This window comes from Myotis lucifugus, unplaced genomic scaffold (genome assembly GCF_000147115.1).
Source record: "Myotis lucifugus unplaced genomic scaffold, Myoluc2.0 scaffold_203, whole genome shotgun sequence".
NCBI classification, from domain to species: domain Eukaryota; kingdom Metazoa; phylum Chordata; class Mammalia; order Chiroptera; family Vespertilionidae; genus Myotis; species Myotis lucifugus.
Window position 1 is genome coordinate 869,220 of NW_005871251.1, and position 17,930 is coordinate 887,149.

Here is a 17,930-nt window from a genome sequence, read left to right on the forward strand (position 1 = left end):
CAGAGAAACTATAAAATATACAAAAGCAAAAAAAGATAAAAAGTACCCCTATTTTTATCACTATCATTAATGTCAATATTTTGGGAATTATTTTTATCAACTGTGTAATGTGCATATAACATTTTAGGTTTGAAAATGGTACATAATATTTTTAATTTTCTTCTTTTCACACAAATATATTAAGGGCATCATATTATTTCAATATATATGCTCCTCTTATTTTTTTTTAATATATTTTATTGATTTTTTTACAGAGGAAGGGAGAGGGATAGAGAGTTAGAAACATCGATGAAAGAGAAACATCGATCAGCTGCCTCCTGCACACTCCCTACTGGGTATGTGCCTACAACCAAGGTACATGCCCTTGACTGGAATCGAACCTGGGACCCTTGAGTCCGCAGGCCGATGCTCTATCCACTGAGCCAAACCGGTTAGGGCTCCTCTTATTTTTAATAGTATGAATGGACAGTTTATGATTTTCTAAAAGTTACTTTTCAATTGCATTTGACATACAATATTACATTAGTTTCAGGTGTACAGCATAATGATAAGACATTTATGTACCTTATGAAGTGATTGCCTAATAGGCCCAGTGCCCACCTGGCACTATACATAGTTATTACAATATTATTGACTATATTCCCTAGGCTGTACCCTACATTCCTGTGACTACTTTTATAACTGGCAATTTATGCTTCTTAACCACGAAAGGATGATTTATATAACAAACTCGCTATTGTTGAACATCTCTATTGCTTCTAGCGTCTGCAACTTTAAACAATGCCTGAGTGACCATCCTTAAATCTTTAGCACATTCTCAATAACTTCTGTAAGATAAACTGCAGGAAACACAAAAGCTAGAGGTTTAGACTCCTGGTCCTCGCCCATGCTGAGGGCCCGCTGTCTCCATGCTCTGAGTCAACCTCAGGCCGCATGTGCTCTGCTCCAGGTGGACGCCCTGCCGGAAGTGGTGGCTGCCGTGAAAGGGAAACTGGAGGTGTACCTGGACGGTGGGGTCCGGACGGGCAACGACGTGCTCAAGGCTCTGGCCCTGGGGGCGAAGTGCGTCTTCCTGGGGAGACCAGTCCTGTGGGGTCTTGCCTGCAAGGTGAGACCAAAGGGAAACCAACCTGGAGATACCACGTTTCTCATTCCTTTGCATGAGTTTCTGTGGTCTAGCCCCCCAAGCTTAACCATTTTTCCAGGTGCTGCAGATTCCTGAAGGAGGGATACGCCCAGCCCGCACCTCCAGGCTTCCTCTGCAGCGCACTGCACATTTTCAAGAGCTCTCACCCCTTTTCCTCTTGGTGTTTCTTTGTTTCACAGATACCCCCATGCTCCTCACCACGTCTCTATGTCTCTGAGCACACCTAGAATTTATATTCAGCTCATGGTCACAATGTTCCTTCATCTCTCTCTCTCTCTCAGGGTGAACATGGTGTTGGGGAAGTTTTGAACATTTTAAAGGATGAGTTCCACACATCCATGGCCCTTACAGGTGAGTGTGTCCAACTCTTTTCCTGATTTGAAAGCGGAGGTCTAAGGAGCAGGAAGGCAGCCCCCCTTCTAGCACCTCTCCCCAGCCTAGGGATGCCAGAAGAGACAGCAAGAAAGAAATGTCCCTGACAAAGATTCGTCTTTGATACATCTTAACCATGAAAGAACAGTTTATATAACAAACCTGCTATTGTTGAACATCTGGATTGCTTCTAAGCTTCTGCTATTTTAAGCAATGCATCAGTGAGCACCCTCAAAGCTTTAGCACGTTCTCAGTTACCTCTGTAAGACAAACTGCAGGAAACACAAAAGCTATGGCTCATATTTCCTGGTCCTCACCCACCGAGAGCCCTGCTGTCCCATTACTAAGGTGTACAGAGGTAAGCGTGGTGTCACATTATGGGAGCGAGGCCTGCAGGTTACTCTGGACTGTTCGGATCCTATCAGGCTCTCTGGATGTGGCTCTGGGTGTCACTGTAAAACAATACTCATGGACTGTGAATAGTCGAGAAACTATGTCAAAGAGGAAGTACAGAGGGACCCAGGAGAGAGATAAAAACAGGGCGAGAAGGAGAAGCATTGTCCCCCGTAACCACAGACAGCAAGACAAACGTGTCTCAAAATTACATGGGTTTCGGTCAAAAATGAAATTATCGTGAAGTGGCGCTCATAAAAACTTCTACGTTTTCAGCAAAGCCTGGAGTCCCAGTGATCCCGCAAAACAGTGGTTCCCAACTAATGGTGGTGACTTTCCTCTTCAAGGGCATTTGGTTTGGGGTTTTTAGTTTGTGTTTTTCGAATTCTAAGTGACTGAATTCCAAATGACCCAACGTCACTGAGTTCCTCCCATGAGGGAGGGGAGGGCACACGTGTGAACTGAGAGCATATTGGGAGCCGCAGGGGAGGGGTGGGAAGACCTGCGGTGTCTGTGGATTCCAGGAGGCTGAGACGACTGTCCTTCTCCCACAAATCCCCCGCTTCTTGGAAATTGATGTCCAAACTTCTTTTCACAAAAGCCTGATAGAAACTCAACAACAAAGCTTCATCATTCCACCAAGAGTTAACACCTACTCACCACTCCCGTGTTAATGGCAGCGTTAATGCAGCCGGAAACTATTACTGAGAAAGGACGGAAGACCTTTTGAACACCTTTGTAAGGGGCAAGGAAAAAGGAAAGGAAAAACAGGATTATGGGCACTTTTGTGCCTGACTCTGCACTCCTCTCCCTTCTAATTGTTCTACAATGAGAATGTATTGTTTTAAATGTATAGAAACAGTAGTAATCACAACCCAACAAGGGACAGAGAAGAGGGTTCAAGAGGAAGGGAAAGAAGAGGAAACCCAGACAACAGGGCATCCCTGGGGATCTCTGTTCAAGAGACGCTGCTCCAGGTAAGACCCCCCAGACTCCTCCCTGGAGAGAGGGGATCTCAGGTTGGGGTCCTGTGCATTTGATGGAACTCAGCAAAATACAGAATCATAGTGTGCAACCCAGAGATTGTGTCACTCCCTGTTCCTCCCCTGCACAAGGCAGGTAAGACGCCTACACAAAATGGGTGCCCAGGAGGCAGCCGATCGATGATCACCTAATTCCCCTGGAAACGTGTGGTATTTCCCCCTGATATCTCTGTGACATCACAGACCTGGGAGGCGAGCCCTATGAACACTATTGCTGAAAACAAAGTAAGTTGAAAAGCATTGTTTTTCCAACTGGGAGACCAATTTCTGAAATTTTTGTATTTACAAAAAGGTTAAAATGATGATTTGTCTTGAAAAACAAAAATGTCCACATAGAAATCCCATCATCCGAAGGCTGCACAGACCTCACTAAGTTCTCATCCCTCATCGATGTAAGAGCATCCGAAGCTGTAGAGAATTTTTATAAAGATTTATTCGAGCCAAACAGAGGGCACGTACGCCTGGACGCAAGGGGGGCAAATGTTTCAAGAGAGATAAATTTTCAACAGAGATAAATGCTTTCAAGAAAGGACAGTTTCCAACTTCCTTTACGCATTTGCAATTAAGGAGGGACGATCACATGAAGATGGGAGATAGCGCCGTGGGGGTTGGGTTACAAGGGCAGTTAACACGACCTGCTCTCCCGAGGGTGCTGGCTTCTGAGAAGAGGCATCGAGACCTTGCAAAGGTACCTGAACCTGGAGGCACAGAAAGCATGGCCAGGGCTTGCTTACCTTTTACTAAAGAAGTGATATGCCTCAGGTATGACTACCCACCATGATCTGCCCAGCTGGGAATCTATGATCAGATCACCCCATGAGGTTACTTTCCATACCCCCCTTTTTTCGGGTCCACAGCTTCAATACTATTTTTCCTGCAGTAGATAACCACAGAGTCTATCCTGGCATCTCTGTGCTCCGTGAGTAGGTCTGCCTGCTTGGAAGTCCCACTCTTCTCTGCCCTGTGGAAGCCCAAGGCTCTCGAGATCTTTGTCCATCCTGGGAGAGCCGCTGTGGCCCGAACAGCGGCTTCTGCTGAATCAGTCCAGCGTACGGGCTCTGTATGCTGCAGTCACCCCAGGCAGGCAACTCAACTCCTTCCTCTGTTTCCACTTTTAGGAAAAGACCCTCTTTTGAGTTATATTTTTTGTGAGTAACACATTTTGCTGAAGTTCTGTTTGGGGAGGTGAAGGTGCATACATCAGAGGCATAGAAAGAAATTCCAGGCGAACGTCACACATCCTATTGTTCAATTCTAGCAGCCTTCTCGTCGCCAGGGAGATTTCACTGCTTCCTTCAGCCCTCAGTTCTCCAGCCCATAAGCCACGCAGCCCCTCTCTCCCTCTTCTTCTACTTTTTAAAATATATTTTTATTGATTACAGAGAGGGAGGGAGAGGGAGGGAGAGATAGAAACATCAATGATGAGAGAGAATCATTGATTGGCTGCTTCCTGCATGCCCCACACTGGAGATCGAGTCTGCAACCCAGGCATGTGCCCTGTCTGGGCATCGAACCGTGACCTCCTGGTTCATAGGTCAACACTCAACCATTGAGCCACCTCGGCCAGGCCTCTTCTACTTCTTATCCGAAGTCACTTTCTGTAGCCCCCGTGTGATCTCAGCTACAATCCTAAATTTGCGTTCTAATGAGGACCCTTTACTACAAAAGGGGTTTCATTTTTCAGAACTTCTCCTTAGAAGGCCGTTGCTGTATGAAATACCCCATCTCCTAAGCTGTCCTGAGTCATTTCCTCCTAGACAGACACGTCCTAGTCTCTGAGCCTAGCAGGACCAAGATCAAGGTGAAGGGTATCTACTGCATACATGCATTGCTTAAAAAATGCTAAAATGTCTACGTTTCTGTCATGCCATTTTGACGTGGCTGCCAAAAGACGACCCAAGCACAGGCTCCTGAAATAATTCCCGAGGCAAACAGAATGACATCATTCATTCTGGATGCGTAATACTGCCTCAGGGTGAGCACCAGGCAAGTCGGGGCCTGTTCCCATTGGCTTATCCACACCATGATGGGGCGGGATTCTGGCGCTGAGAGAGAGGAGCTTCTGAACTCCTTGTTCTTTTAGGCTGCCGGTCGGTTGCTGAGATCAATCAGGACCTGATCCAGTTCTCCAGGTTGTAAAGAAAGAGCTGGGACAGGACTGCCGAGGAAGACCAAGCCAGAGCCCGTGTGTGACACCATCCTGCCCAGGCCCCAATCCTCCCATCCAGCGGCTCAACCACTTCACCCCACACTTCCGACCCCAAACCCTCATCTGCCTCAAATGTGTCAGGCCCTCCTCTGCCTCACTGCTTTGTATATGCTGTTCTCTCGCCTGAAATCCCCCTCTGAAAGAAAAGGGCAGGTCAATGATGACTGACTAGTGGATGAAATTCTTGCATATCCTCTACATCTCTATGAAACACCTATGGGCATCTGCATTCTGGACAGAAGAGCAATACATATAAAGTCACCCCCCAACAAAAATCATCCTCCTGCCTAAAGATAATAGGGAAATAATAGAGTTTAAAACATAGGCTGTGGAGTCATGCAAACAAGGGGTTAACAGACAGGACTGCTCCTGACAAGCTGGGTGCCTTGGGGAAGTTTTTCAATATCTCGGTGTCCTGGGCCTCATCCCCCATCACCCATTAGGATGCCGCATCACATACAGTGGGGCGTGGTGCACTTCCTAGAACTTCATTCTCTGGAATTTCACTTCTAGATCTCAGAACTCTGCCTCAGACACCACTTGTGTCACGTCCACAACTTTGGTCTCATTATTCTCTTCACATCAGAAATAAGAAAATACCTCAGTACCAGACTGTCCTTTGTGGTGCAAAAGAATGACGAACAGCCTTGAAAATACGTTTTGAAACCAGAGAATCATTGGTAGAAAAACATCCACTCTTTTAACCCCTTCACAACCTCACAAGTCAGATTTTTTTTTTTTCATGCTTGTTAGACAGACATGAGCAGAGCAAGACGATGGACCAAATACTGAGACTCACCAGGGCAGAAAGCCTGGATGCCTTGCAAGGGGCAAAACTGGGGAAGCAAGAACCTTGTCCCTGGGTAACCTGTCCTCCCCTAGCATATCTCTGGTCATGAGGTTTGGACCCCTGATCTTTCCTATCGCTGGTCGGGCAGTTTAGACCCCCTGACCTTTTCCTCCTAAAGATAACATCTAGGCCTCAGTTATATTTCAGCTCCAGGCCCAGAAAAGCAGCAAAACCAGACAAGTGACACCGTGGCTGCCTCAGGGCCAGCTACACTAATGACCCCCTGCCCGGGCACCGAGCATCAGTGGAGACCACAACCCCAAAGGAGCATACAAGCAAAGATAATGGATATTCTATTCAGACCCTCCCCTGGGACCTCCCCTAAGATTCCCACCGGCAGGAGAGAGAGAAGTATGGTCAGGACAAAGGACCCAGTGCACACTCTCCCCCAGAGGAGCCATTCCCTTCCCCCTTCTTCCCTTTAAGTGACCCCGCGAGACGTGCAATGAGGGGAGCAATGGGCAGTGGCATTGCTAACCCCCCGAGCCTGTCTCCAAGGCCTGCTGTTCTCTGACTTCTCAGTGAGCCAGAGCAGCCCACCCTACACTCTTCTGTTGCTTCTATGCCCTTCCTTGTTTCACTGTCCTAAGTATATTTTTGCTGCCATCATGGACCCAATGCCCTTTGGCTCAGTGCTGTGTACCCCTTCCCTTTGGATGTCCCAGCCCCCAGCCCCTCTCCTTAAATAAATTCGAATCTTCTTTATCCACGTCTGAGATGGCTATTTGGTCTGCCCATGCATCACCGACTTTAACCCTTCGATGCTCTGATTATCTTACTGACCGGTGAACTTGTAAAATTCCCCAACTTTCTCTGCAATAACTTTACTTATGAAGACTTGTAAGCAGGCATGATGGCCAGTCCTGAAATCACCAGCTGGGCGCTTGCCTGAGTCATTCTAGTTTGGTTTGGGGTAAGAGTGATCATTATGATAGCAAGCTGTGCTGATAATGGAGTTCACTTACATTACAAGAGAATCTACCATAAATCCTCCCTGTGTACGTCTACCTTGGTGTTAGCGATACTCTTTTTTGGTCATGGACACGTGTGTTATTTCTGAAGTCGTTTTTCCTTCTGGACTCGGATGGCAAGATCCAAGATTCCAAGGAAAAAGAGCAAAGACATAAAGATGCAGCCAAAAGGCTGTTCTCAGGAGGGCCTCTCAGCCCCTCAGAGGCCCTGTGTTAGGGTGCCTGGTGGACAAGGCGAAGAGAACTTCTCCACTGGAAAGTGTGCAACAATGGAATGGTACACTTAGTATCTAAAAGATAAGCCTTTGTTCTGATAAAGAGAATCAGCTTTGAAGCCACTCCAGGGTCAGGCTGCCTGACTGAGATTCCCACGTCACTGTCCTCGAGATGTTTGGCAAGACTACAAACATCTCTGTCTTCCTCTCTCAAACAATAATACCAACTCTTTCGGGCTAACATCGTGAAAATTAAATGGCAAAAAGGACTTCTGTTTCCTAATCCAGGATGTGAGGAGCTTAAAGAGGTCTCCACTCGATCCTAACAAGTCAAAAGCTGGACAAACTGAAAAATTAACAACTCTGCTCAGTCCCTCAGAAAAGTGAGGTCACAGAGCAAACCGCTGCCCCCCATTGGAGAGAGAGGCAGACCCGGAGAATCACAACTTACCTGAGCAGAAATCTGTGAACAAAGCTCCATGAAAGTCATACCAAGGTAGGAAACTGAGCTGTAACTGACAAATTGACCAGTCTGGAAGTTAAAAACTCAGGGGGGGGCCAATCACAGGAGGCCCCCAGACTTTTGTTTAACCTCCAGGAACTCTACCTGGTTTACCTCCTGGTTCTCTCAGTGAGTATCAGAGAAAACTCCTCTAGAGCTTCCATAAGGAGGAGGGGAAAGGAACCATTCTGAAATGTGCCTGCCAGAGCTCTCTGCGCTTAGCAAGGCCCGCCCTCGAGAGAAACTAGTTCAGCAGACCCTAGCCTATCTGGGAGGTGGAAAATACTCAACTCCAGCCCCCCTGTAGCCACCCTGTTCCACCTAAAGGGGGGCGGAGGGGGACCGGGAAGCACTGGTCAAGTTCACAGGTCGGCAGCACAGGTTCACCAAAAGACTGAGACCTAAACTATAGGACTAAAAACACTAAGACATTCAGAGTCCTGGATTGTTTATGTAACCTTCCATTCATTCATTCATTCATTCACTTCCTGTTAAGTGTCAGATATTGTACTAATTCTTATGGGGATATAAAATATAAACACTTAGTCAAACATGCGACAGTTTTTGAACACAACTAGACCCCTAATCTCCTGATACAGGCCATAGAAGTGGGCGGCTATCACTGGATAACTTCCCCCAGACCTCTCCACGGGGGGAAGCAAAATTGACATCTGGATATATTGCGTGGGAAAGAAAGTCACCTCCCGCACAACATAGTGATTGGAGCTGCTACCATTGCAAATGTCTCGACTTTGCAAGATGACATTTCCAGCCACACCCTGAGAGAGGAGACAGGGACTAGAGTGCCCCCCTCCCCGGGTGTATCTACTTCACAGGCAAAAATCCCACTGTGCTGGGAGACGTCTCCTAGTCTCGCTGAAATTCACAGATTGTGGGCCCCCCACAGCCAGAGCCACCTGCGGGTGTCCGAGCATCTTTATCGCTGTGGCCTTGGAGCTGGCCTTCTCTTCCTCTGCTTCGAAGGGAAAGGAGATAGAAGCTGAAGCTGAAGTTCCGCACTTTGTGGTAGGAGGGATCCTGGGACAGGAATGAGCAATGAATATGTAGTAGATAGAGTCCAAGATAAAAAGGCCGAGCCAGAGGGGATGGGGCAAAACTCCAGTCTTCCTTCCAGGAAGAGACTCAGAACTCAGGTTCTTTCATCTGACTTTTAGCAATCGAACAGGTTAGAGCGTTTTAAAATTTTTCTCTCAAGTAGTCGTGGGTGCGGAGGGGTTGGGGGAACAGAACGGATGTGTGTGCACCTGTAACCACCTGGCCTCTGTGGGGGGCCTTCTTCGGGGTGGGCCTCTATCCCACCTGCTCCCCAGCTTTCTGGTTTCTGGAGCGTGCCTCTTGGTTCCCAGGTGTGCCATGGCTGGGTGGAGCTGCCTCGTGACGGGCGCAGGAGGCTTCCTGGGGCAGAGGATCGTCCGCTTGTTGGTGGAGGAGAAAGAGCTGCAGGAGATCCGGGCGCTGGACAAAGTCTTCAGACCGGAATTGCGAGAGGAATTTTCTAGTAAGTGAACTTGGGTCATGGGAAAATGGCAAAGCTAAGCTTGAACCTAGGCAGTCTCGCCTCAGAGTCTGTGCTCTTAACCTCTAGTTTGCCTGAAAGGTTTCCTCTGGGCCTCCCTCCCACCCAACTCACACCACATAAGCAAGGGCATATTCAGCCTCACCAAGTCCAGGGAGCCATGGCTCCACCATCGGGGTTTCCACAGCGCCCTCTCCTGGCTTCTCTGCATCCCTGCAGGCTAATGGGGTAGGTAAGATTTCTCCCCTCCCCTGCTGCCCCCCTCTACCCCCCTTCCCGCCCCCCCACCCCCCAGGATATATTGAGTCTTTTGATCCAGTCTACTGAAGTCAGCAGCAAACAACAGGCAGAGGAAGGGAGGGGAGAGGGCAGAGGTGGGTCAGGCTGACTTCTAGCCGCTTCTCTCCTGCCTTTCGCCTACTCTGGGGTCTTCTGGGGGCAGAGCAAACTTGGCAGACACTTCAGGAGAGCAGATGGTTGTTCCCAGTTGTGACCTAGGAAGGAGATTCTCCGGCCCTGAATTTTCCCCTCTGAACTCTCTTACTGTTCTCTGGCCCCCATTGCCAATTTTTGTTCAATAGACTTCTCACTCTGCCCCAGAACTGGGCCAGTCCTGCACTTGGGTGGCAAGGGAGGTGAGCAAGGCTGAAAGCAGGGGGAAGGCTGAGTCACTGTAAGTGTGACTGAGACCGGCCCCTTACTCTCTGAGCCGCAGTTCCCTCACTTGTAAAGTGGGTATCAGAATGCCTATCTCGTGAGACAGCCCGGAAAGGAAGTCAGAAAACTATGGGGGTTGAGTGTAGAGTAGGAAGCACAGGATAAATGCAGGGTGTTTATCCAAACGGTAGGTAGCACAGCGCTGTCACTCCCGTGGGCTTCAGAGGAGCAGAAGACCCTGCTGTGGCAGCTGCTGCCCTCGGCTCCAGGGCTGGGAGCTTTCATTCGGCACCTAATAAGAGCGTGGGCTCATCCTAAATTCCCCGCCAGTGGTTCCACTCTCCTCCTGGTACCCGAGACTTTGACTCTTCCTCCCAGCCCATCTCCAACAAGAACCAGAACCTGCCACGGCGAGGTCTGCACGTCCACCCTTGTGCATCCCTCCCCTTCTCTGCCCAGTGCAGCTGCTGGGACCCTGGCTCCCGTGCCCCCGTCTGAACTTTGGTCCAGATACTCAGATTGATCTCTCCACTGCTTTGCTTTCTCTTACACCCTCCCCACAAGCCACTGCGGCCAGGGTGAGCTTCCTACACAGCTCTGTTCACGTTTCTCCACTTAGTCCAAATCCATACGTGATCCTCATTCCCTACAGAATGAAATCCGAATTCTGTCCTCTTTATAGCCACTCTCCACAATCACCCCACTCTCCTCAATGAATGGATGGACTTCCCACAAGTCCTTTTGACAATTTAGTGTTCCGGGCACGCTTGACTCCTCACTGCTCAAGTTCTTTTTTGGAATGAGATGGGTGGAGACAGATGTCTGCTATTTCCAATAAACACTACACATTCTGATCTCTGTGCTTTGGATTACTTGTCCTTCTGTGGAATGTGCCTCCCTCCCTCGCCCCGCCCTCTTCCCCCCTCCCCACCACTTGTCCTAGGAGACCTGGGTAAAATGCCACCTTTATCAGGAAACTCCCAGATCCAAGATGCCTCTCAGTGACCTGACGGTGTTCACACAGAGCTCCAGAGCCAGAGCAAGCTGACCTTGCTGGAAGGAGACATTCTGGATGAACAGTTCATGAAGAGAGCCTGCCAGGGCATCTCAGCTGTCATTCACGCCGCGTCTGTCATTGACGTCTTCAATGTCATTCCGAGAGAGACCATCATGAATGTCAACCTGAAAGGTACTATATCGGGAGGAGGTGGCGTGGGGTGGGCAGGTGAGGCTGGGAGAACAGGACAAGGTAGAGAGGAGCAGCCCAGTCCCTGATCTCCTGAGATCTGTGCTTTTGCTTAGCACTACCAACCGGGAGAGTGTTGGCTGTTGTCCTCAGGGTTTTTTTTGTTGTTGCTGTTGTTTTAATGTTTTATTGATTTCGGAGAGAGGAAAGGAGAGGGAGGGAGGGAGGGAGGGAGGGAGAGATAGAGAAACATCAATGATCAGAGAGAATCAATGATTGGCTGCCTCCTGTATGCCCCCTAGTGGGGATCCAGCACACCATCTGGGCATGTGCCATGACCAGGAATCAAACCAGGACTTCTTGGTTCATGGGTCAATGCTCAACCTGTAAGCCACACCAGCCAGGTGTCCTCAGGTGTTTAGATGAGAAAACTAGGGCTGAGAAAGGCTAAGTAGCTTCCAAGGCCCCATGAGCCAGAGAGGGAGAGCTAGGATTTAAACCCACAGCTGTGTGACTCCAAAGGCCACAGAAGCTCTTTCTAGTGCTGCTCCCATCGAGAGGGAACTAAACTCCAACCTCCAACACTTGATACCAAACCACCTCCCCTGGGCTGGAACCAGGCCTCCCAGCTGCTTCCTTAGTCATCATTTTAGCCCTCCCGTGTGGCTCTAAGGCGGTGGTCACACAGTAGGGCCAAGAACTAAGGGCTCTGGGATGAGGTGGCCCTAGGTCAGTCAGAAGCGATGGGCCTCAGCTCTGGGCCGGATTCGTTGGGCGGGACTTCCTGTGCAGGATGAGGCTGGTGCAGGGGTCTGGAACTACAGATCATGGAGCACTGACGTCCTGTAACATTTTCTTAACAATAATGGTATCCCATTATCCATAACACCACTTCTTCACCCACTACCAGGTCTCCTCTTAAAGACTAGTTCTAACCAGGTGTCAAGATACACTTTCGATCCTCAGACCTTAAAGGCTTGGGTGCTCTTTCAGAAGTGTGACTTCCCAATCTACTTTAGATGCATTTGCTCGAGGGTTTGGCTTAAACCCCTCATTAGCTTGCCGTTATTCTCATCCATCTGGTCTCTGGCGCCCAGCCTCTCTAGGACGGCAGCACCCCATCTCCCTAGCCCATCTGTCTTCTGTGCCCTGCACTCCCAAGTTAGTCTACTCAGACTCCTCTTCTAAAGCAACGTATGGCTTTGGGTTTCTAGCCAAAAACAGCACAATAACAAAAAAGACCCCTTTATGTTTCCACTAAGCCACACCCCTGATCACCCCCACACTGCAAGGAGGGGGTGAGAGTAACCAGTTTCTCGCGGTCAGCCCTCTCTCACAGTCCCCACCCTTCACAGCTCCCAACAACAGGAGATTTAAAATCCCCGAGAAGTGTTAAGTTGACTAAAAGCAAGGTCACTCCCAGGTTTAGAAAATACTTCATGATGATTGTCATTTCCCCCTCAGCAGGTAAATTAGCTCCAAATATTCTCTGCCTCTAGATTTAAATTATTTTTAATTGAAGATGTCTCTCCCCAAAATCAAACTTCACAATGTCCTTAAAAGGGATTTTTAAATGCAAAAATGATGCTTTGGCCCAGAGATTCCTTGTAGGGAGGGCGCTCTGGATTACTTCCCAGAGCTAAGGTTCTACCCAGCTAAAGGGATTCTGCCAGATCCTCCAGTTGTAGGTATCACCACCAGAGGGCGCCCCCTCCTGATTCTCCCCCAGGCTCAACGTGCAAGGCCAGTGCGGAATTCCGCAATGCTTAGGAGGAGGAGGGTTATCACGCCCACTTTTCATACCTGGGAAGTCACAGACAGAACTAGGATTGGCCTTACAGGGGACACACAATCGGGAGCAGAACCTGGATCTCCAGCTTCTCCCCAGAAAACACTAATTTGCTCAGTGGCTCTCAAAGAAATGTCCTTGTGACTACGTTTTTATTGGTCCTTAAAAAGAGAATACAAACAATTCAATATATATTTAAGAGTGCTTATTACCTATAAACCTGTGTGTGTGTGTGTGTGTGTGTGTGTGTGTGTGTGTTTGAGATGAGAGTCCTTTAACTGTTCTCTTTTGCCTAGGGACTAGGACTGTCCATATTCTGAGAGTATAGCCTCCTAATTTCTTTTATTTAAAATAGCCTTCCATTAATGAGGTGGTAGGGATGAAAAATGATCATTTGTTCATGTCCATCATCAGGAAAATATGAAGTGGCAATCCTATGTCCTATTCCAGAATCAGAAGTACACACACAGGCCCATGAAATCCAAAAGCCTAGACATCTTTGCTTTTTATAGTTGCACTTTTCTGTGGCATTGGCATGTCAGCTCTCAGCCAGAGACAAGGGAGCATTCCCTCCTGGTCTGCAATAACCCCTCCCCCCTGGGGGTGGGGGTGGACAGGGTCGGTGGGCATGGGTCCTTTGGGCTTTTGCCTGACACTGACTGCGTGCTCCTGTGGGCAGGTACCCAGATCCTGCTGGAGGCCTGTGCCCAGGCCAGTGTGCCCATCTTCATTTACACCAGCACCATAGAGGTGGCCGGGCCCAACTCCTACCGGGAGGTCATCCAGAACGCCTCTGAAGACCAGCCTCTGGAAACCACGTGGTCGGCTGCATACCCGTACAGCAAGAAGCTTGCCGAGAAGGCTGTGCTGGCCGCGAATGGGTGGGCTCTTAAAAATGGCGGCACCTTGTACACGTGTGCCTTAAGGCCCATGTATATCTATGGGGAAGGAAGCCCCTTCCTTTATGGCTTTATTGATCACGCCCTGAAGAACAATGGCATCCTGCCACACAACAGCAAGTTCTCCATCGTCAACCCAGTGTATGTTGGCAACGTGGCCTGGGCCCACATTCTGGCTCTGAGGGCCCTGCGGGACCCTGAGAAAGCCGCAAACATCCAAGGACAGTTCTACTACATCGCAGATGACACGCCGCACCAGAGCTACGACCACCTCAACTACACTCTGAGCAAAGAATGGGGCTTCTGTCTGGATTCCCGGATGAGCCTGCCTGTATTGCCGAAGTACTGGCTGGGCTTCCTGCTGGAAATAGTGAGCTTCCTGCTCAGTCCCATTTACAGGTATCAACCCCCCTTCAACCGCCACACGGTGACCTTGTTGAATAGCGTCTTCACCTTCTCCTACAAGAAAGCTCAGCAAGATCTGGGGTACCAGCCGCTCTTCAGCTGGGAGAAAGCCAAGCAGAAAACCATGGAGTGGATTGGCTCCCTGGTGGAGCGGCACAAGGAAGCCTCGAGAACCAAGACTCGCTGAGGCGGGTGACGAGGGGGTGCATGTGGGTATTGTGAGTGGGTGGCTGTCAGTCTCCCCTTCTGGTGCATCCCTGTTACAAGATGCCATCTCGTTGTCTTCTTCCTACCACCAGTCACTGGCCCAGCGAAGCCTTCCGCCCTACCCACCCTCCAGAGGACAGACAAAGTGATTTCCTGCAGCTGCTGGTCCCCACGTCCCAGTTGCTGATCCTGAAACTATTCGGGCCTCTTTTCATTTAGGTTTCTGCCTATTCGTTTCATTTCCTTTGCCAATTACAAAATCTTTTTTAAATTCCTATCCCTTTACACAACTCGTGTGGAAAGAATAATAAATGTTTTCGTGCCTAACCTGAAGGGAGTTGTGGTTTATGTGAATACATACCTTCCTCCTTTTGCCTCTATTTCCAGGTGTCACCATCTCCTGTAAGAAAAACTGCATGGAACTGGGTATGTGCCCTGCCTGGGAATCAAACCCCCAACTTTTTGGTGTACTAGAGGACACTCCAACCCGCTGAGCCACCCGGCCAGGGCAAAGCAGTTAACATTTTTAATTCATATGGTCTTACCTCCCTAAGGGGTCTTTTAGTAAATCAGCAACTTACAGTCTACTGGCAAGATCCGACCACAGAAACACTGACTGCTTTTCCATCAGTCCAGGCCCACTCCCAGCCACTCAATCAATTAGCTGTCAAGTGTCTAGCCTTCACTGGAGGTGGCAGAATTGAGCAAAGCTTGGATATATAGATTGCCAGCAGGTTACTTTTCCCTTATCTTGCTGGGAAATTTAAGACAAGGGTCCTTTATAATTAAAGTCTTACTATTGCCGGCTTACAGCCTCAATAAAAGACACTGGCAAGTGTAAAGCTATCACATGCAAATACCAAAAAAATGAAACAGACACAACATGATTGACAATTTAGTGTTGACAGGTATTATTTGAGTTGGTCACTGGGACAGGGGACAAAGAACCATGCTTCACTTCACGCATTCAGCACTAACGACAGAATAGATGGACTTTTACAATGTTTACAAGAAGGGAAGGGGATACCTCCTAGACTTAAGGTTCAGTGGAAGGTGAGAAAAATAGTCAAAGAAAACAGGTCAAATAATCGAAGCCTAATAGGTCACAACACAAGCCTTACTACCCAAGGCCAAGTCCCTGTGGAAAGCCTGCTCACACCCATTGTGCTTGCCGCCTCATCTTAACCCATTCAGAAATAATAAAGTTGAGGTTTTATTTTTTTTCTCTCTACTTTTTTACAAGACAAGCTTTGGATATTAAGAATTAATGGCCTCTAGTTAATTTAAAAATTTCTAACACTTTATTCATTAATGAAAATTGCTCCATCTATGTTGCACATGAATGGGACAGTATGGCAGGGTGTGCCTTAAAAGAATTCTTAAGGCTTTAGTAAAAAAGTGTAGTGTGCCATTATAGGTACAATAATTATTAGTTGTTTTTCTTAAATAAACTCTGAACTGCCCTATCATTCCTATACTATACATTGTACTTACTATACATTGTATTAGTTTCATGGCCCATAGCACAAAATTTAGAGTCTAAAAATTACTATATATATACAGCCCTGGCTAGTGTTGCTAAGTGGTTAGAGCGTCAGCCCCACACTGAAGGGTCTCGGGTTCAATTCCTGGTCAAGGGCATGTATCTGAGTTGCAGATTCGATCCCTGCCCGTGCAAGAGGCAGTCAATCGATGTGTCTCTCTCACATCAATGTTTCTCTCCCTCTCCCTTCCTCTCTAAAATCAGTAAGGATATTTTTTTAAATATTTGGAGGGTACAATATTTAAGTATGCTAGTCAAATGCACTATGCGTTTAAAGCCCAATTTGTATGAAGAAATTAAACAGCCATTTTATCCTTAATTTTCCAAATAAAGTGCTGTTTTCTTATCAAGTTCTTAAATTCTAGCACAAATTTCAAGTTCAAATCTGTAAGCTCATAAAAGACCTATATCCCTAAATTGGGATATTCCCATTGAAATCCGACCCCTGGAAATGTGGACTATCATACTTCAGACTTACAGTCTTTCTCTTTTTTCACTTCTATCTAGCACTTGTTACTGCTTTCTATCAGGCCTGACTCTCAAATACTGGCATTAACCTAAAAGGCAGAACTAAATCTTTCTGGCACAGTCTTTCTGTCTGTGATCAGTAGTTCATGAACGATAAAAAAGGGTGATGTCAAAGAAGTTCAAAATAAAATAAAACCAACTGAGCGCACACACTCAAAGCTGCGCGGCCAGGCAGCAGCCACGAGAACCCGTGGGGGCGACACTCGCCCAGCGCTCCTCCCCGCCACCGGCGCCCGGAGCCGCACACTCCCCGCCCTCCCCGCCCCACGCCAGCTCATCTTCAGCACCACGCCCCGCCCCGCGGACCCGACTGGCCCCCAGCCCTGCCCCCTCCCCGAGTCCTGGCCCCCGAGCCATGCCCCCCCACCCCTGAGTTATGGCCCCCGGCCTGCCGACTCTTCGCTGACCTGTCGGAGGGGCCCTCCTGGTCGAGCACCGCAGGATGTCCATCATCTGTCATCTCTTCCCCGCACCCCACGCGACCTGCCAGAGAGCGACCTTAGCGACGGGAGCTGGCGCCCAGCCCCGCGCCCCGCAGCGCCCTCTGCCGGCGCGGGCTGCGCTGCTGGTCAAGGCGGGCAGGTGCAGCGGCGGCGGCGGAGCGCCAGGGTGGTTCACCGCACAGCCGCCCGCGACAGCCGCCCCGCGCCGGCCCTGGCACCAAAGGCACCAGCGCGGCTTCCTCTGCCCGCGTGCCAGTGCGGGTTCAACTTCTGAGCCTCCGCTGGCTGGACCCCAAGCCCCTCGCGGACCCTCCAATTCTGTTGCCTTTTTTTTTCATTCACAAATGGAGAACTTTATTAAAAGGAGTCACGGGATTGGAATACTGGTGGGATCTTTTCAGATTTTACTTAGCATAGTGACTACACCATTTTTGAGGCAGCTCTCGCTAGGTGTGGCATTGAAGATGACACCGTGAACAGAATTTAATAATTAAAAATTGGCATTTACTACCATCCAATGCTAATTTGACATAGATATAGTAAGAAAACAATGTTTGGGTTTAAATTTCGCAAACTAAAAGCCCTTTATTAATACCAGTAATGTGATTATGGGCATATGAGGGAAATGAGTTCCTCCTGTCTGCAACATTCCATTCCCTTGGCGCCCCTCCCTCTATGGCGTGCAGAAGTCTCCAGTTTTCCAGGGAGGGGTGCAGTGTCCCCCCGCTAGGCACCTGTCTCCGTCCAGGGCGGTTGCTTATTAACCTGTCTCCCGGACTACACTGTGGACTTTGGGAGGGCACCACGGGGACCCTGTGCTGACCACCTGTGCCCAGCCGTAGCCCCACATCTGGCTCAAAGTCAACACTCAATCAACACATGGAATGAAGGAAAGAAGGAAGGCGATGTTCTTAAAGACAGGGACTCTGGACAGGAAAAACAGGATTTTTAGGGAGTGGAGTGAAGGTTGTCCAAGTTCGAGTTGTCTCCTAAGAAAGACAAAGTTGTGCTCCACACCCACCTGAGCTTGGCCT

At 48.8% G+C, this 17,930-nt stretch overlaps 3 protein-coding genes across 6 annotated transcripts in view; 2 read left to right on the forward strand and 1 right to left on the reverse strand.

Moving 5' to 3' along the window:
• Window positions 1–6,719, forward strand: part of HAO2 (hydroxyacid oxidase 2) — a 152,343-nt gene extending 145,624 nt beyond the window's left edge. Inside the window, exons 11-13 of the mRNA XM_006097476.3 lie at window positions 950–1,108; window positions 1,429–1,498; window positions 5,039–6,719. Of these exons, the coding sequence (XP_006097538.1) occupies window positions 950–1,108; window positions 1,429–1,498; window positions 5,039–5,094 (285 nt within the window). The 3' untranslated portion in view covers window positions 5,095–6,719. The remainder of the gene's footprint in view (window positions 1–949; window positions 1,109–1,428; window positions 1,499–5,038) is intronic.
• The window catches only part of ZNF697 (zinc finger protein 697), a 134,868-nt gene that overhangs the window by 105,384 nt on the left and 11,554 nt on the right, over window positions 1–17,930 (reverse strand). Inside the window, exon 3 of one of the 2 annotated variants that reach the window (XR_002831360.1) lies at window positions 1,004–1,101. The exons of the other annotated variant lie outside the window; for it this stretch is intronic. The gene's annotated coding sequence lies outside the window, so the exon portion shown is untranslated. The remainder of the gene's footprint in view (window positions 1–1,003; window positions 1,102–17,930) is intronic. 2 annotated transcript variants of the gene reach the window in all.
• On the forward strand, window positions 1,061–14,709 carry HSD3B2 (hydroxy-delta-5-steroid dehydrogenase, 3 beta- and steroid delta-isomerase 2). Of its 3 annotated transcripts, XM_014463251.2 has the most exons (5): window positions 1,061–1,108; window positions 1,429–1,498; window positions 9,070–9,221; window positions 10,921–11,085; window positions 13,551–14,709. In XM_014463251.2, the coding sequence occupies exons 3-5, from the start codon at window positions 9,077–9,079 to the stop codon at window positions 14,360–14,362; spliced, it is 1,122 nt and encodes a 373-aa protein (XP_014318737.1). In that variant the 5' UTR covers window positions 1,061–1,108; window positions 1,429–1,498; window positions 9,070–9,076; the 3' UTR covers window positions 14,363–14,709. The 3 variants fall into 3 exon arrangements, with proteins under 3 accessions (XP_014318737.1, XP_014318734.1, XP_014318736.1); XM_014463248.2 differs by lacking the exons at window positions 1,061–1,108; window positions 1,429–1,498 and adding an exon at window positions 6,847–7,696; XM_014463250.2 differs by lacking the exons at window positions 1,061–1,108; window positions 1,429–1,498 and adding an exon at window positions 8,800–8,888.

Bases quoted from the DNA above. Each gene is read 5' to 3' on its own strand.
- HSD3B2 (XM_014463248.2), top strand. The intron at 9,222-10,920 runs GTAAGTGAACTT...GTGTTCACACAG, and splicing joins ATTGCGAGAGGAATTTTCTA to AGCTCCAGAGCCAGAGCAAG. The intron at 11,086-13,550 runs GTACTATATCGG...TCCTGTGGGCAG, and splicing joins CATGAATGTCAACCTGAAAG to GTACCCAGATCCTGCTGGAG.